Source organism: Telopea speciosissima, chromosome 2, assembly GCF_018873765.1.
Source record: "Telopea speciosissima isolate NSW1024214 ecotype Mountain lineage chromosome 2, Tspe_v1, whole genome shotgun sequence".
Lineage (NCBI taxonomy): Eukaryota > Viridiplantae > Streptophyta > Magnoliopsida > Proteales > Proteaceae > Telopea > Telopea speciosissima.
The window spans coordinates 80126293-80142409 of record NC_057917.1 but is presented as its reverse complement, the minus strand read 5'-3'; the positions used below and the strand labels follow the sequence as shown (position 1 = coordinate 80142409).

The 16117-nt window shown below is 38.6% G+C and overlaps 2 protein-coding genes across 2 annotated transcripts; one reads left to right on the top strand and one right to left on the bottom strand.

Moving 5' to 3' along the window:
- The first annotated feature begins 205 nt into the window (after window positions 1–205).
- On the top strand, window positions 206–3976 carry LOC122653141 (probable 6-phosphogluconolactonase 4, chloroplastic). The gene is made up of 4 exons (XM_043847083.1): window positions 206–284; window positions 2448–2626; window positions 2746–2881; window positions 3440–3976. The coding sequence occupies exons 2-4, from the start codon at window positions 2463–2465 to the stop codon at window positions 3905–3907; spliced, it is 768 nt and encodes a 255-aa protein (XP_043703018.1). The 5' UTR covers window positions 206–284; window positions 2448–2462; the 3' UTR covers window positions 3908–3976.
- A 2658-nt stretch (window positions 3977–6634) lies between these two features.
- On the bottom strand, window positions 6635–13725 carry LOC122652632 (anaphase-promoting complex subunit 8). Its single transcript, XM_043846424.1, has 4 exons — window positions 13612–13725; window positions 13219–13525; window positions 6969–8219; window positions 6635–6832 (listed from the first exon to the last, which is right to left on the bottom strand). The coding sequence occupies exons 1-4, from the start codon at window positions 13695–13697 to the stop codon at window positions 6746–6748; spliced, it is 1731 nt and encodes a 576-aa protein (XP_043702359.1). The 5' UTR covers window positions 13698–13725; the 3' UTR covers window positions 6635–6745.
- Window positions 13726–16117: the final 2392 nt, after the last annotated feature.

Below are 16117 nucleotides of genomic sequence, written 5' to 3'. Positions count from 1 at the left end.
CCCACTCCTAGGGTAGGTCCAAAGAATCCAAGTGAAATTACAAAAAAAGACAACCCATTTTGAAAAGAATTTGGTAAAGTTTTTTATTACAAACAGTTTTAGCGAATGTATAGCTTTATTTTCGGCTCAAGTTCTAAGTTCAAAGAATTAAGTATAAAACCTACAAACTCTGCTAAATTCTTCATTTCTGTGGAAAATTGAATAATTCAATTCTCTGTTGCAATTTCTTTCCTTCATCTCATTCTGATCGAACTAGAAAAATCTGAGAATACAACAACGTTGAGGTTCGTCTCTTTACTTAAGCAATTGTTTCAGTTCAGTTAGCTGTCAGGTTTCCATGATCCTTTAGAAACTCTTTTTTTTTTTTTCATTTTCTCTGTTCAATTTGATTTCTTATGTGAGTTTCTTTTACATTTTTTTCTGCTCACTGAGAGAGAGAGAGAGAGAGAGAGAGAGAGAGGTTTTTTAATTTCTGTGTTTTTACTATGGAATTTTTTAATATTATATTTAAGTTTAGATATCTATATGAGAGGCAGCGAAAAAAAATAGCTAATCTTTCTGATTCCATTGGAAGGAACCAACATATCTCTCTGATTCCACTGGAAGGTTTTACTTAATTATTTACTCAATGGAGCTGATGCCTTGAATACGATGTAACCCTTCAATTTAAATGCCATTTCTGTAATAACTTTTCTGCAAAATTCCATTAATGACCCAAATCAGGTAAGCAAGTGGAACTTCATCACTTTCATTTCTCTATTCAATTACCCATATTTCAAAAGAAACTTTGTTCAAAATATGGTCTGTTTTGATAGTTTCTCTTCCGTGCTTTTTACAAATTTAAGAAAATAATCTAGTACAAATGAGTTTCCTTTCTCTCAATCGTTTTGCAGGAAACTCCTAAACCATCTATATAAAAGTAGTCTGTTAGAATTTTTTTTTTTAATGAATTAAAACATGATGGGGCCCTTTTTTTTTTTTTTTTTATTTTCTCTCATGCACCTCCTTTTGAATGTTGTCACATGATTGCTGTTTGTTTGGTCTGAATTGATTGCAAAAGAGTTGGTTAACTGTTAGCTTATAGCTGCTTATGATCCTTGTTTATTTTCTCTGCGATGTAAACAATTTCATTTCATATGGAATTGAAAAAAAAAAATATCCTCTTGAGATCATATTTTTTAGCATCTCTATGTATGCCTATGCATGAGGAACTAACATTAGGGAAGATAGTAATTGATGTATTTTTTTTTCTCTTTAATTTTTTTATTACCCTCTGCTTAAGTGTACTGTGGGGATGTTGCACAGAAACTTTTATTCTTGAGGACTTTTCAGTTATGTGCATTTACACTGCTGGATATGTCACCTTAGATAGGAAAAGCTATGATGATAACCAGGAACTCTCAATCAAGTTAGTTTGCAGCTCAAAATTCTGTTATTTTTGTCTCATCAACAAGTAGGTTTCTCCAGTTATGGTTTTAGCTTCCATAAATAAAAGAAACAGCTTTATATCGGTCAGGCTTCATAGTCAGCTTGCTCTGTAAAGGCTTTTGATAGCCTCAAATACAAAATACAGAGGTTTCTGATCTGTGTGCCCTTTTGTTGTCAGTCACTCAACCAATCTTCACTTTTGGGTCTATTTCTCTTAAAACCCCAACAGGTTTTTTTAAATAATCAGTCAGTCATAATAGGGTATCAACTGAATCTCTCAGAGCATCACAACACTGATAACATTTCTAATCTTGTATGACCTCAAGCTCCCAAGCAAGTTGAGCAATTTACTTGACCTGAATTATGAGCAAAGTGAAACCATTCATTTGTGACCTGAGATATAAGAAAAGTGTAAGCAATTCATATATGACCTGAATTATGAGAGAAGTGGAGAATTATTATAAAATCCTATCTCATATTGCAGCAATATTCTTCTTTAAATGATTAAACAACTAAAGTTCATATGGTCCTCTCATTTCTTATTGTTAGCATCATTGTTCTCTTAAATGTTATCACAGTCCGATGGTTGGTTCCCGCTGGAACCTCTCATTACTTTTTCTGATTGAATACTGTCCATAGGGGTGGTGCTCTTACACTCAATCCTGGAATTCACTCTCATTGAACTCAAAAATTCAAGAGCACACACTATGGATCAAGAGTATGCTGAGAAAAAATAAAATAAAATTTGACTTAGTTGGACAATTCTAAACTTAAAAATCTTATTGATCAAACATTGATGGTACTTCCGTTGTTCACTGTCATTTATTTTTTAATTCATTGAAGCTCATAGTCCATTTATATATACATCCATGCATACATATAGACACGCTCTGAAGCCGCTCTCGATTTTAGATAATTAGTAATTTTAACACACTTGTACTTTCTCTCCTGCACCCTCTCTTGCTCTTGGTCTGCATTTTGGGTACTTTGATTCTAACCAACTCGGCTGGAAATTACAGTCTGTTGAGGTGGAAATGGAGATCACAAAAGGGAAAGCAAAGGTACAGGTTTTCGATGCTGATGAGGATCTCTCAATCTCTCTTGCTAAATACACTGCAGATATGTCAGAGAAGTTTGTTCAAGAGAGAGGGGCTTTCAGTGTGGCTTTGTCCGGGGGTTATCTTATCGAATATATGAGGTGAGCATTCGTTTTCCGTATATTACCCTTCCTGTACAAAATTGGTTCTGGATTTTCTTCTTCTTCTCCTTTTTTTTTTTTTTTTTTTTTTTTGATATTTCGGAACAATTGGATTCCAGCAAATTAGTTGAACCTCCTCATGTTGATTCGGTCGATTGGGCGAAGTGGCATGTCTTCTGGCTGGATGAGAGAGTTGTTCCCAAGGATCACCCGGACAGTAACTACAAACTCGCTTATGATGGTTTTCTGTCCAAGGTATGAGCTAGGTATGAGCTATCAAGGTTTCCATGTTTGTAGCTGAGCTTATAATCTTTGGAACACGTTGCAAGGATAAACGAATTTGTAGACCTTGGTTGGAATTGCAAGAATCATAGTTGCTTCTTTGACTGTCTTTCACTGCTGTTTGAATACTGAACTTTTGCTTTTGACCATATAAAATCTAACAGCCTGACTATTTAACCTGGTATTGTGATTCTTCATTGAGGATTTTTGTTCCTGGAACCATTCCTTATCGATCTTTGCCATATGGTTTAGCAAGATGCTAGAAATTTCAAATGCAACAACTATTTAAGTACATGTTAGGTGCTTTTTCTTTTTTTATTATGAATTATGACTTCAACCCAAGTCGGTTTTGGCCTTCTGCTCATCCTTTCAGTGCCTTCAACTTATACCATTCACTCATTCAAACTTTTGGAACATTTACTTTGGATTTTTGGGATGAATGGAATATCTTGCTATTGCTTTAGTCATTTTCTCAAGTTTCAGTGTGTTGCTTTCTCAACACCAACCATACTTTTAATGTTTACATGGCAGGTTCCAATCCCTCCTAGTCAAATTTATGCTATCAATGATACACTGTCTGCTGAGGGAGCTGCTGATGATTATGAGGCCTGTCTTAAACAGTCAGTAAAGAACAAGGTATTGGATTTGTCAGCAGCTACTGGGTTTCCTAAATTTGATCTTTTGTTATTGGGAATGGGCCCAGATGGTCATGTAGCTTCTCTATTCCCTGGACATCCTCTGGTAAATGAGAAGAAGCGATGGGTTACCTTCATCAAGGACTCACCAAAACCACCACCAGTGAGGATTACTTTCACTTTTCCTGTTATCAATTCATCTGCCTATATAGCACTTGTGGTGGTTGGACATAGTGAATCTGTTGCAGTGCATAGAGCGCTTGGAAACGATAGTGAAAGTTCGGACATGCTGCCTGTTCAAATGGTTTCACCTGAAGGGGAGACAACTTGGTTTCTAGACAAGGAAGCAGGTTCAAAGCTGTAGGATTATGCAGGCCTGTGATAGTGTTTGGTGGAATCCTTATGTTTAGTAGTTTTCTCTGATATTTACTGGGAAATGCTTGGTATAATAAAGATTGTATGGGCATGTTAAACAATGTCTTGTAATCTGTAACTGTCTTTTTTGTATTTTCTCAAAACTGAGATGCTAGAGCATGGTATGGGGGTATGTTTGGTTTCAGTTCATGGCCAGCTTCCAAAGAGCAAACACTAGTGTTTTCTGGGATTTGTATGTTGCTCTATTTATGGATTTGATCATGTTATTATTACTTTTTGTCATTTTTGTGATGAAAATACCCTTCTTAAGTGTAGTATACAGTATAAGCAGCCTTAGCATTTTCCTAACAGGTAATTAACGATATTATCAGTTAGATTGTTAGAATTAAAAAGAGAACTAAACCTCAGAGTGTTTGGGCACCAGAGTCTACGTTTAGACATCAGAATGATCAAGTATCTGGCTCTCTTCCAGCCGTGGTGGGAGCTGGAGGGTCCAGCCCAGCAAAAACACCCTAAAACAGAGGGGGGGGGGGTATGGTCATTTCACAGATGGGACCCTAGGCCCCCTCCCCCCCCCCCCCCCCTTGTTTTTGGGTGTTTTTGCTGGGCTGGCCCCTCCAGCTCCCGCCAAGGCTGAAGGAGAGCCAAATTGCTTGTGATCAACCCTGGAAAATTGAGAGAATATTTTGAGAAAATTGCTTATAAAAAATATTAGGAAAATTAACCTGATTGTACAACATGGTTAGTTGATTTACCTGAATATACAAGGATTTTTGTATGAACTGAATTGCAAAATTTCTCTTAGAATAATTATAAAATGCATGATACATATCAAGCGACTCTGGAAGGAGCAAAAGCAAAAAGATCTGAGATTGAACACCAAATTTAACATGTGACTAATCCACATCATGTATGAGCTATCCAAAGGTGGGTTTGCCAAGACCCACCCACCATATTGCACTATGGTGGTGAACCATCACTGAAGGCACATATGGTCCCTCTGTAGCATGTGTGACCCTTCTTTTTAGATGATTGTGCACTTGCATTATTAATATAGCGTGTCGAATGGCTCTACTAACATGTTAAAGAAGTCCTACTCAGAAACCATGGTTTTTGGAATCAATGTCTGATCGGCTTTATGTTAAAGAAGTCCTACACAGAATCCATATCGATACCAATACCTGGCTGATACTAGATCAGTGTTACAATATTTTGAGGGGGAAAATAAATAAAAAAAAAAACCACGATATCCAAATCTTGGGGGGAAAAATCATCCGTTATGGCCAAAACATATTAGTATTGGTACCAGTTTCAGAATCGATCACTACCCAATCCAATACCGTGAGCTAAATCCCTGACAAATACTAGGTGACCCAAAACGAGCATGAAAACATTTCAGGTTACAAGCTTAACCAATGTGAGATAAATGTGAACAAGTTCCTACCACACTTCATAGCATGTGGTATGTGGAAGCCCATTGCTACCAGGAGGTCTTGAGACTTGGCAATGCATACACATTAATGACAGCACATTTTGGTTCAGCAAGGGGCATTTCTAAGTTCAGTTTAAACATCAAGACCACTTCTATGAAAAACTTATACACCTGGTAAGATTGGATAGCAATTCTCCACAGAAAGAAAGGGAAGACCTTAATGTGTAGAACCTCTAGAAATGGCAATTCCATTTCCCCAACTGAAGTTATATCATTAACCTGCAAACATGGTATACTGTTCTGGTGCAAAATCATCTTGCTTGGAAAGGGTCTAAAGAAGGATCCAATTAGAAAAACTGTATAATAGACTTCCTTAAGGTTACTTTTTTTCACATGCCCTTTACATACATCTTGCTTGGAAAGGGTCTCGAGAAAGATCCAGCCAAAATAATCGCAATTATCTTACCAGCCCACTAACCATCAAATTGACTGGTAAAACTGAGTTCAAAGAGAAGAATACAAAGTACCACCTCCATATAACACATTTGTAGCTCAAATGCTTTGATCAAAAGAAAAAAAAATAAAAATAAGGGCTCTGGTTTCCTAGGCAATGCGATCAACCTGAGAAGGGCTTCCTCGCTGCCCAAAAATCTAACATGTGGCAGATCAGTTGGAACCCGAATTTTGTAAACAAGTAAATCCCAAATTCCCTACTCGAATTAAATTTCAGTTTAAACAGAGTTTGCCAAGTGACAAAATAGAGCTTTGAAAAATAAGACTATGGGAGAGAGCATATTAGTGGTCGGAGTACCAGTGCCTGTGCATGGACAAACACACATATGCATGCCAATACACCTGTATTTGAATGAATTAAGCTCTGAAATTTGCATTAGGAAAATCCAGATCATGTCTTCCCTATTCGACAGTTGAAATAGCTGCATCACTTGTCCACGTGGCACAATGCAACTCAGCAGTACAACAACCCCTAGCAGGCAGCCTAAAATATGAGTAGCAAACACATGTAAAGTAAGCAGCGATTTATCAACCATAAATAACTACAGGAAGTCCAAGCCCTGCTCCCCTACACTTCAATTTCTTCACAAGGCTTCTTTCTGTAAATTTGGTACATCATTGCATACAGTAGGGACCTGCCAATACATAGAAATGTTTCTCACAATTCAAAGGTACCTCCCAAGAGTTATCCAGCCAATTCAAAATAGGATTTTTCCACAAACCACATCTCTATCCCCTGGGAGAGGAAATTTCACCACAGTCAACCTTCTCAGACAGCATGTGTTTCAGAATCTATTCAAAGCTATGATGTGATCAATGACATATTTTATCACAATTTCTAACCTCAGATATTAGATATAAACACACTCAAAAATGGAAACATCACGGAGGGAAATGTTCAACATCCATCGGAGGCAAACCAGATTGTGCTCTCATTCCCCGCAAAAGGCTCTTGGCTGTTTCTTTCTCCTGAAATCATGGCATGGAAGGTTAATGTATTAACAGAGGAAATTATCAGATATCATTTCATGATCGCCACTTTGTTTGATTTTCCTTCCAAAATTATGTGTCATGTGTGATTGTGAGAGAGAGAAAGAGAACTTACTGGGCCAGTGTAATCCAGGAGCCTGTTGCAGTAAACTTCTGCTTCCTCAAATCGCTTCTGTTCTTTGAAATATCCAGCAAGAAAAAAAAGAGCTTCTACCATATTTGGGCCTTCTCTCTCCTCGGCTTCCATCCTCTCCAAATCTTTCTTGTAGTAAAATGATGCCTCTTCTAAACGCCCAAGTTCCTTATGCAACTTTGCCAGCTGGTGCAACGCAATTGCCTCTCTGTCATTACAATTTGCTGCTCTTTTGTAACACTTGATAGACTCCTCCAGCATGTGAAGCTGTTCAGTTTCATAACACTGCGCCATGGCAATCCACAACCGAGAATCATTTGGCTGCAAATACACTGATTTTCGGAAGTAATAGAGTGCATAATAGGGCATACTCATCATCTCATACGCTTGTCCCAACCCATACCACGCTCGGTAATCACAAGGATTTATATCTACAGCACGTCGATAGGCATCAATGGCAGCTGGGGTATTTTTCATCTCAACATACTCATGACCCATCAGTGTCCAAGCCGATAGATAATTTCTATTCAGTTTGAGTGCCCTCCTAAAATACATGACAGACTTCTCATGTTGCCCCTTCAAACTGTAATAATTACCAATAATACAGCAAGACTCAGGCCGGTATTTATCAGTCATGAATACCTTGTGGGCAAGGTAACTCAAGGCAGAGAAACATTCCTTTGCATAGAGCACATTTGAGTACATATCCATGTCCTCCACTCGGTAAGGATCATTTCTTAGGAGCTCTTCAAAGATTACTTCTACTTGGTCAAATTCCCTCAAACTGTACTGGACTTTTGCAATCTGTGCCTGTAAATAGTTACTAAAACAGAAAATTCCATGTAGATATTCATACTTTAATAAGGATTCACCATGCATCCTGAGTTCTTGGTATGCACTGGCAAGGAAGAAGTCTTTCATCCAATGGTTCTTGAGATTGACGCTGTTTAAGATGTCAATGGTGGTGCATAGTGACTGCAGCTCTGACCAAGCACTCCAATTCCAAGGGTAGCTGTTCACAGACTCCATAAGGACTGTTCGTGCAAGATCGTCACGGCCTTTCTCTTTAAGCACAAGCCCATACAAGTAGAGGCCAAAGGGATCAATGGTGCCACTTTTGCGATGTGTTGACAACTCCCTCTCAAGAGAAGCCAGTTCACGATTTACAGCATCACTCTTTCCTAAAGGTCCCTCAAGTTCTATCATCTCTTCTTCTTTCCGCTTTTCACCAGCCTTCATTGAGCAATAAAGGAGGATAAATTCATGGAATATCTAATAAGAAACTTAAGGTTTTATGGTCATTTTGCTTTAGTTTAAGATCACAATCATGTTAAATAATCTACATTCAAATTAAAACTCTGACAAAGTCCCAAATTTTCATAATCAATGTATGTTAACATGAACTATCAGAGAAAAAATCAGGAAAATAACACGTCCATGACAAGAAGTTAGTGCAAGTATTTTTAGTTCCCACAGTATTTTGGTGGCTGGAACTTCTGTGATGGGGAAAAATCCAAAGTGCTACAATTTGAATGAGTCCTAATCTTGTTAATGTAATAAAAAGACAATATTCATAGATGTAACCCTTAATGAGCTGTGAACATTTCTTTGTGTACAGACAACATATCTACTGGTTGGCTGGCTTTGAGCTGCAAACATCTCTGTACTTTCTTTCTAGTAAATTTCAGGGTTAGAGAGGAACTACAATGTGAGGAGAAAATGCATAGAACATGATAATGAAGATAACAAAACTTGATAGATGACTATCCAGTCCAAAATCTATCAGATATAATAGCATGAACCAGGAAAGATGAGATGGTATTGTAACATGCAATTCACTGAATCGGCTTGTCCAGGGTATATAATGTGTCATGTCTGTTGGGGTTTAGATGTTCAATTTATGAACATGCATTATTTCCAATATGAATTTCATCCCTTCCAAGTGAATATTTCAAATTCAGAAATGATAGATAGTTAGGAATCAACTCCAACCCCAGAACCTAAATTTTCCTTTTCAAAGTTTTTTTTCTTTTTTGGTGGGGTGGGGTTGGGGAAGGCTTAGACAAGTAAAACAATATTTCCTTTACTCTTTGTAAATAATTCTGTTGCTGAATGAAAAGAAAAAAAAAATGTTGGTACGGTTATTGATACTCAAGATTTCAACAGAAGAGTCATTCTAGAGCAGTAAATAGAGCAAATCATAGTTGTCAAGGAGTTGTCTAAGCTTTATTTCAAGTGTCGGGCGATGTACCGCCGAACTGTAGTCATAAAATATGGTTGCCTTGGCTCTCTGTGTATCATCTGGAGCACCACTGTTTTAAACATAATGAAAGATGCTATTTCCAACAGTTCTATTTGCATGTGTAGGTACCATAATACAGGTGAAAATCATTGACTCACCTAATTTAGGGGGAAAAATCGAAACAAATTAACAACAAAAACTTGTTGAAACCAAACATCGTTGAGCACTTGAGCTTGAGTTTCTGGAACCAAACCCTAGTGAGAGATTCTGGTGGATGCCTGGGTGGGAGCTGCAGTGAGGGATTCCGGCGGAGGGATTACAACAACCCATTCCGAGGTAAGTATTGGGGGTTTCCCCCCTTCCTCTCTTCTTCTTCTTCTTCTTCTTCTATCGTCTCCGGTTTTTCCTATTCATCTTCTCCTCCCGCTTTTCTTTTTTCCCCCTTACTTTTCTTCCCTGTCAGGCAGGTGTTTTTTTTTCCTCCTTTTGTTTTTTCTTTTTCTCTTCATTGGTTGTTATCTCTTTTTCTTCTTCTCTAGTTCTTCCTCCTTCTCTTCTTCTATTCTTCTTGCGTCCTTCCTCTTCCTCTTTTTTTCTTCCCCCTTCCCTCTTCTCTGGCAGGCACTTAGGCATTAGCTTCCCCACCCCTCCCCTCTTTTATATTGGGGGTTTCCCCCCTTCCTCTCTTCTTCTTCTTCTTCTATCGTCTCCGGTTTTTCCTATTCATCTTCTCCTCCCTCTTTTCTTTTTTCCCCCTTACTTTTCTTCCCTGTAAGGCAGGTTTTTTTTTCCTTACTTTGTTTTTTCTTTTTCTCTTCAATGGTTCTTATCTCTTTTTCTTATTCTCCAGTTCTTCCTCTTCTCTTCTTCTATTCTTCTTGGGTCCTTCCTCTTCCTCTGTTTTTTCTTCCCCCTCCCCTCTTCTCTGGCAGGCACTTAGGCAGTAGCTTCCCCACCCCTTATTTTGGTGGGGGAGTGAATAATGTGAAATTATTCAATGATACTCCAGTTCTTGTATGATACCACCACTGGATATAGTTTTGAAATTCAATTGAATCCTAGAAATGAGATAAAGACCAACTGGTAATGTAAGACTGAAACCAGTCCCAAAAACCCCACAAAATACAGAATAGAACTAGGCCAGAAATTAGAAGGTTTAGGGTTTAGTCAAACTAGCCAACAGATGGACACCTCCTTTGGATCGAAGGTAGAGAGTGCCAAGGAAGAGCTGCCTTCAAAGTTCGAATCAATTCTGGTGGCCTAATGTGAAGATATCAGTGAAACACCAAAATAGAAGGTTAAGGAAAAACCTTCCAAAATAGGCTGTGGATGTTCCCAGCTGCAACCGAGGGTCGTACTTGGTGTGGTGACTCCTTCCAGCAATCTTGGATGGATTGTGATGGGTGGAATGAAATTAGAAATTAGGGGAGAATGGAAAGTTGAGATAGTGAGATAGGGGACAGATGGAGATCGAGTGATGGTGATGGCGGTTGGAATGTGTTCTCCAAAAATCAGCCTAATTTGATGGCTGGTTGGAGAGTTAAGGACTCCTCAAAGTGCAGCTTCAGATCTGGAAACACAGGCAGCAAGAAGAACTTGAAATCTCCAGCAGAGACTCAGCAGCAGCAGCAACAAGGCAGCAACAGCAGGGTTCGAATGGTCTTCTGAACAGGGAGAAAGGTCTTCACAGTGGCTGCAATAGAAGAACTCGAACAGGGAAAGAACAGAGGGATAGAAGGGGAGGGGATAAAGATATTTCGGCACTCTCTGCCAGGCCTCTCAACCCTTCAACTAGCCTGAGAAAAGGCTCAAATTGCTGAGCAAAGTAGCTTCAATCTTCATTCAAATAATCGTGGGGATGGCTGAGAACAGCCTTTACATTATATAGAGAGCAAAGCTTGCTCCCCAACAAAAAAACAGAAAATAGAAACCAACTTCTTAGCAATAAATATTGACTTATTCAGAAATAGTAGCTTCTAAATACTGACTACTAATTTTAGGAAATAGAAACTAGCTAACTAACCAAGTGGGGACTACTTTCAATTACTAATTTGGCCCTCACTGGTATTACAAAATCTTGCCATTGACTGGACAAGTATGCCCCCCAGGGTTCTGGGTTTGAGAGACCCAGCAACTCCCCAGTTGGGCTGGCCCAACTTTAAGTTGGTTGGCCTTGTGACCCATTGGGTTGGTCGACCGATTGGTGAAGTGGACCAGCCCTTCTCCCATGAGTCCCCCCCCCCCCTTGTACTGCTGGCCAAACAGCTTGGCTTCTGCATCAACTGGGATATGATAATTTACAAACCCAAACCTAAAATTATATAATTTATCAGATTCAAAACCCAAGCTACATAAACCCAATACAACCAAAATAACACTTGGGCGCCTTGGGTTACCTTGATGCCTTGACAACTATGGAGCATATCCAAATTTAATTGCATAATGTGCCCAACTCATCCCAATTATATGGACAGCTACATCCAATAACCATAACTACAAGACCTCTGTCTTCTATGAGTTTGACCTGAGGTTTGGGCATACCAACACATTCAGAATAGACCCAGCTATCCCCAACACTCCAATCTGGCAGACACCAAGATATGGGCAAACGGTCCCCAGTAACCAATGATCCTACAATTTCTTTGTAGACTATTTCAAAGCATAAGGCATAGTTTTGGTCTCCCAGCTATCCCAAGGTGCTCGGTCTCCCCCTCCCTCCCCTCCCCTCCCTCCCCCTCACCAACTCTTGCTACTATTTGGAACGCCCTAGCCCCCCTGCCTCTTGGTTCGCATCCTGAAGGAGATTCAGTTGTTGGCTCCCTTCCTCTCACGGATCTTTCAATTCCCTTTCAGCCTGGGACCATGTCAAATCTCGTGGTTCTCTTTCCCCTTGACGTAAGATTGTTTGGTTTAAAGGCCATATCCCCCATCATAGTTTCACCATTTGGCGAGCCCTCTCGTATCACCATATCATTGTATCTCCGGCTTGTGTTCTATGTTGGAATGGCATGGAAGATGTTGACCACCTTTTCTTCTCTTGCCTTTCTCCTCGCCATCTGGAAGAAAGTTTATGTATGTATTGGCCCTGCAACAGAAGAATTTTCCCTCTAGATACGGAGTGGATATGGATGGATATGACTTTCTCTAGGAACTCGATATTTGATATTGTCGGCAAGCTTGCCTTCGATGCTACATTAATCACATTTGGATGGAGCGTAATCTCAGAAGATGGACATCCATCTCTCCCGCTCTTTTGATAAGATTTGGAATTCCATCTCTTTTGATGTTAGCTCCAAGCTCCACTTATTGCCCCATGGCAGTGTATTGGGTATCCCCAGGAATAGGCTCATTGTTGTCTCTTGGGGTCTTCCCTTGTTTATTTTGCAGATGTATGTCCCTCCCTCTTGAGTTGGGTGCTGCTAGTTTTTTCTTCTTTTCCTCCTGTATTTTCTTCCCCCTTTTTGGGGCTTCTTGGTATTGAATGTTTTATTCATCCAAAAAAAAAACCTTACATTTTGGCACCCAGATCCTTCAAATTCCACTCATCCCATATCTATAACAATATTCTAATGTAACGAGAATATTATTGGCCAAGACAACGAATTCTCATCCTGGATAGTAGATTTTGAACTCCAACCTCTGTTATTTTGCCCTAACTTTCCACCTAAGTATGTCAATAGTGTAACATCTCTAATTCTCTATTCTCTCAAAATGAACTAGTCCTTTGGCCATTTGAGAGTAGCCATTTTTGCATTCAATAGCTAAGATAGGAAGCTATAAAACATATCAACCAAAAAAAGTAAAAATCTTCATATCTCTCCCACGGCGACTCGTGTTGCAAATTGGAAAACCAAAAGGATAAACTCCCTTTCCAGTTTCTTCAATCAATCCACAGATAAATCTAATTTAAAAAACAAAAAAGGATGAAATGAAAATAAAGAATACTCATTTAAATTTAAGCAAGCAACAGAGGTTGAGGCCAAATCAAACCAGATAAAGGGCATAGCAGCGCAAAAACATTGCTTTCTTCCCCGTCTGATCTCGAAGTGCATGAGCAGCCCTTCGATACTCACGACAATCAAAGTATGACTTGGCGAGAAGGTAACAGTCACCATCAACAATGTAATCTTCCTCAGGAACTGGAGTAGTCACATATGAAACTCCTGCAATGGGTGTGGAAGGGATCTCAGTTGTACGAAATCTCCGGCGAATGCTGGAACTGCCACGCTGAAATCTGGTATGAGAAGGTGTTGACTTTGCTGGGTCTTGTTCAATTCCAACCAGTTGTTCTGCTGCCCTGCAAGAAATATATGGGAACAAGAATGAGAAGAGAGATTGAAGAAAACTAGAACATGGCTTTGGAGTTTCCAGTTTTCCAGGTACCATTTGGAAGCAGAGTATAGGCATCGATCACTTAGTTGACGAACTGCAATTCGGAGCTCATTTCTGCAACTCTCTTTGGAACCCATCAAACCAACTTCAACTTCCTCTTGTGGAACTCTAATGATTTAGTTATCAACGGTCAGATTTGACTATTTGAGCATATTTGGAGATTACTAAACCCGTAATTTGCTGGAAATTGAAATTAGATTTAAAACATCAATGTAATGGCAACTAGAAGGTAGAATAGCAAGAGAAACGAAAATGGAAAGTGAGTGAATGGATTTAGTAACTAGAGAACCAACATGGAAAGTGAATATAGAAATTAGAAACTAGAGAACAATAGCAAATAATTCACAGATTAGCAACTAGAATAAAAATAGAAACTAGAGAAAGGAATTAGAAAGTAACACAAACAAGTGTTATGTAAAATAGTAAATAAAAGGAATACAAGAAATATGGCAAAGAATAGAGTTGCCACAAGATTCAAACTATGGCAGAGTATTGCTGTCAATGATAGGAATAATGGAGAAAAGAGAAGATATAAAATCAAGAATATGAACTAGGCTAGCATCTCACTGGTCCAACTTGGCATCCCACCAAGGACTTCAGTGCATCTCACAACAAAGGAGTTCTGAATCTCACAGAAATCAACAAGCATAAGCTTAACAAATTGTTCGAATCATTGGTAGTGTGTATCATCCCATTCCCCTACTCTTCATTTATAACTTCATGGAAATAAGAAAAATAAGAAGCCCCTATATACAGAGAGGAGAATCCCTTATAACTTAAGTCTTCTTCAAAATAGAAACTGTTAAGCTTCTTCAAAATAGAAACCGTTGGATAATTCTTTATGTAACTCCCCCTATCGTCTTACATAAAGAACCATCCCACGGTTTAACAGAAACTATTCTAGAACCTTAACAAAATAGAAACTAACTACTTAATCCTGTATAGGACTTAAATCCCTAATATTTGAAGTTATAGAATTGACCCATTATAATAATAAACCCAAAAATATTAAGCTCATGGCCCATGGCCCCTGGCCCCATATAACCCTTTGGACACCCAAAATTAAACATATTAGTCCATTCTAGGTCCAGTTTGATAGCCTGATTTGCTGCTGGCCTTCTTGTTCTTTTGAACCACATCAAAGGTTTTATTGATAATGGAGAAAAGGCAGATTACACATTGGAGGCCTCCATAAGAGCCATATTTAGAAGAGATACTGTAAATAGTTATTTGGTCAATCTCATCAAAAGCTACAGTTGTGCCTATGATATCTCATAATGGAATAGAGACTATTCTCTTAAGGCTATCGTTGGGGTATTAGGGTATACACCATTTATCCAGCTATTGTTCAACTGCTATTGCTGCTGTTTAATGATACAATTCCATGGCCTCTATTACTCTTACTAGTATTAATTGAAGTTTATACATGCAAGTTTCTGAGGCAGATCCTGCAAAGGTTATTTATGGTTGAACCCTAAGTTCCCCTCTCAAATCATTGCTTAGATTAGTGAAGAACAATGCAGCTTTATGTTGGCGTGGCAGTTTATTCTATTCTCGGGTGTGTGTGCGCACACGTACACACACACACATGCACGCACGCATGCACACACACACACACACACAGGATGTCATGCACATCATTTTTCTTTCTGCACCAAAACCGAGCATCTTTATGTTTCTTTCTGCATAAGACTTTGCATCTTTATCCACCATGCATATCATGTTTTGATAGTAAAGGAGTTAAGAGAGTGGCATGACCCATAGGTTATAGCCCATGTATTTGGACTTTGGTCTCTCATCCATCTTCATATTTTTAGATAAATCATTCTCACAATGATTACCCCAAAAAGAGAAAAAGCTTCTAAGAGTACTAACCATCACAAAATAAAAATAGAGAACTTTCACTTGCAGATAAGGTAAGACTACCCATCCGTCAAATCTACCAAAGGATACCCTCTTCCATACATTGATGCTTGATGCACATGAATACGATTAAAATAATTACTTACATAAAACTTGAAATGAAGAAGTTGAAAAGAGGAAAGAAAATAAAAATAGCATAAACTTTAGGAAAGTGCATAATACTATTAATATACAACAGCAATTTGAAGAAAAAAAATTAGCTATGACCAAACATTTGAAGGACAAAGTGATAAACTATAAAAATTTATAAGGAAGTCCACATCAACCTATTTAATTAGTCAATGTGATTGAATTTTCTTTTAGGGGCAATCACATAAATATATATAGAGAGAGAAAGAGAGAGTTGAGAACAAGGTTTTAAAGATTGGTATCAGAGCTGGCTAAATCACAGGACCTGGATTGGCATCGTCCAGAATGACCCTATCGCTGATCGTCATTATATTCAATAAATTTTCTCTCTAAAACAGTCCAATGCAGTGGTCTAGATTGTTCATATCTTGATTGCTATCAGCGATGAACAATCCAACATCCAAATATCCAATACCGAGTCTTAAACCCTTGGTTGAGAGAGAAG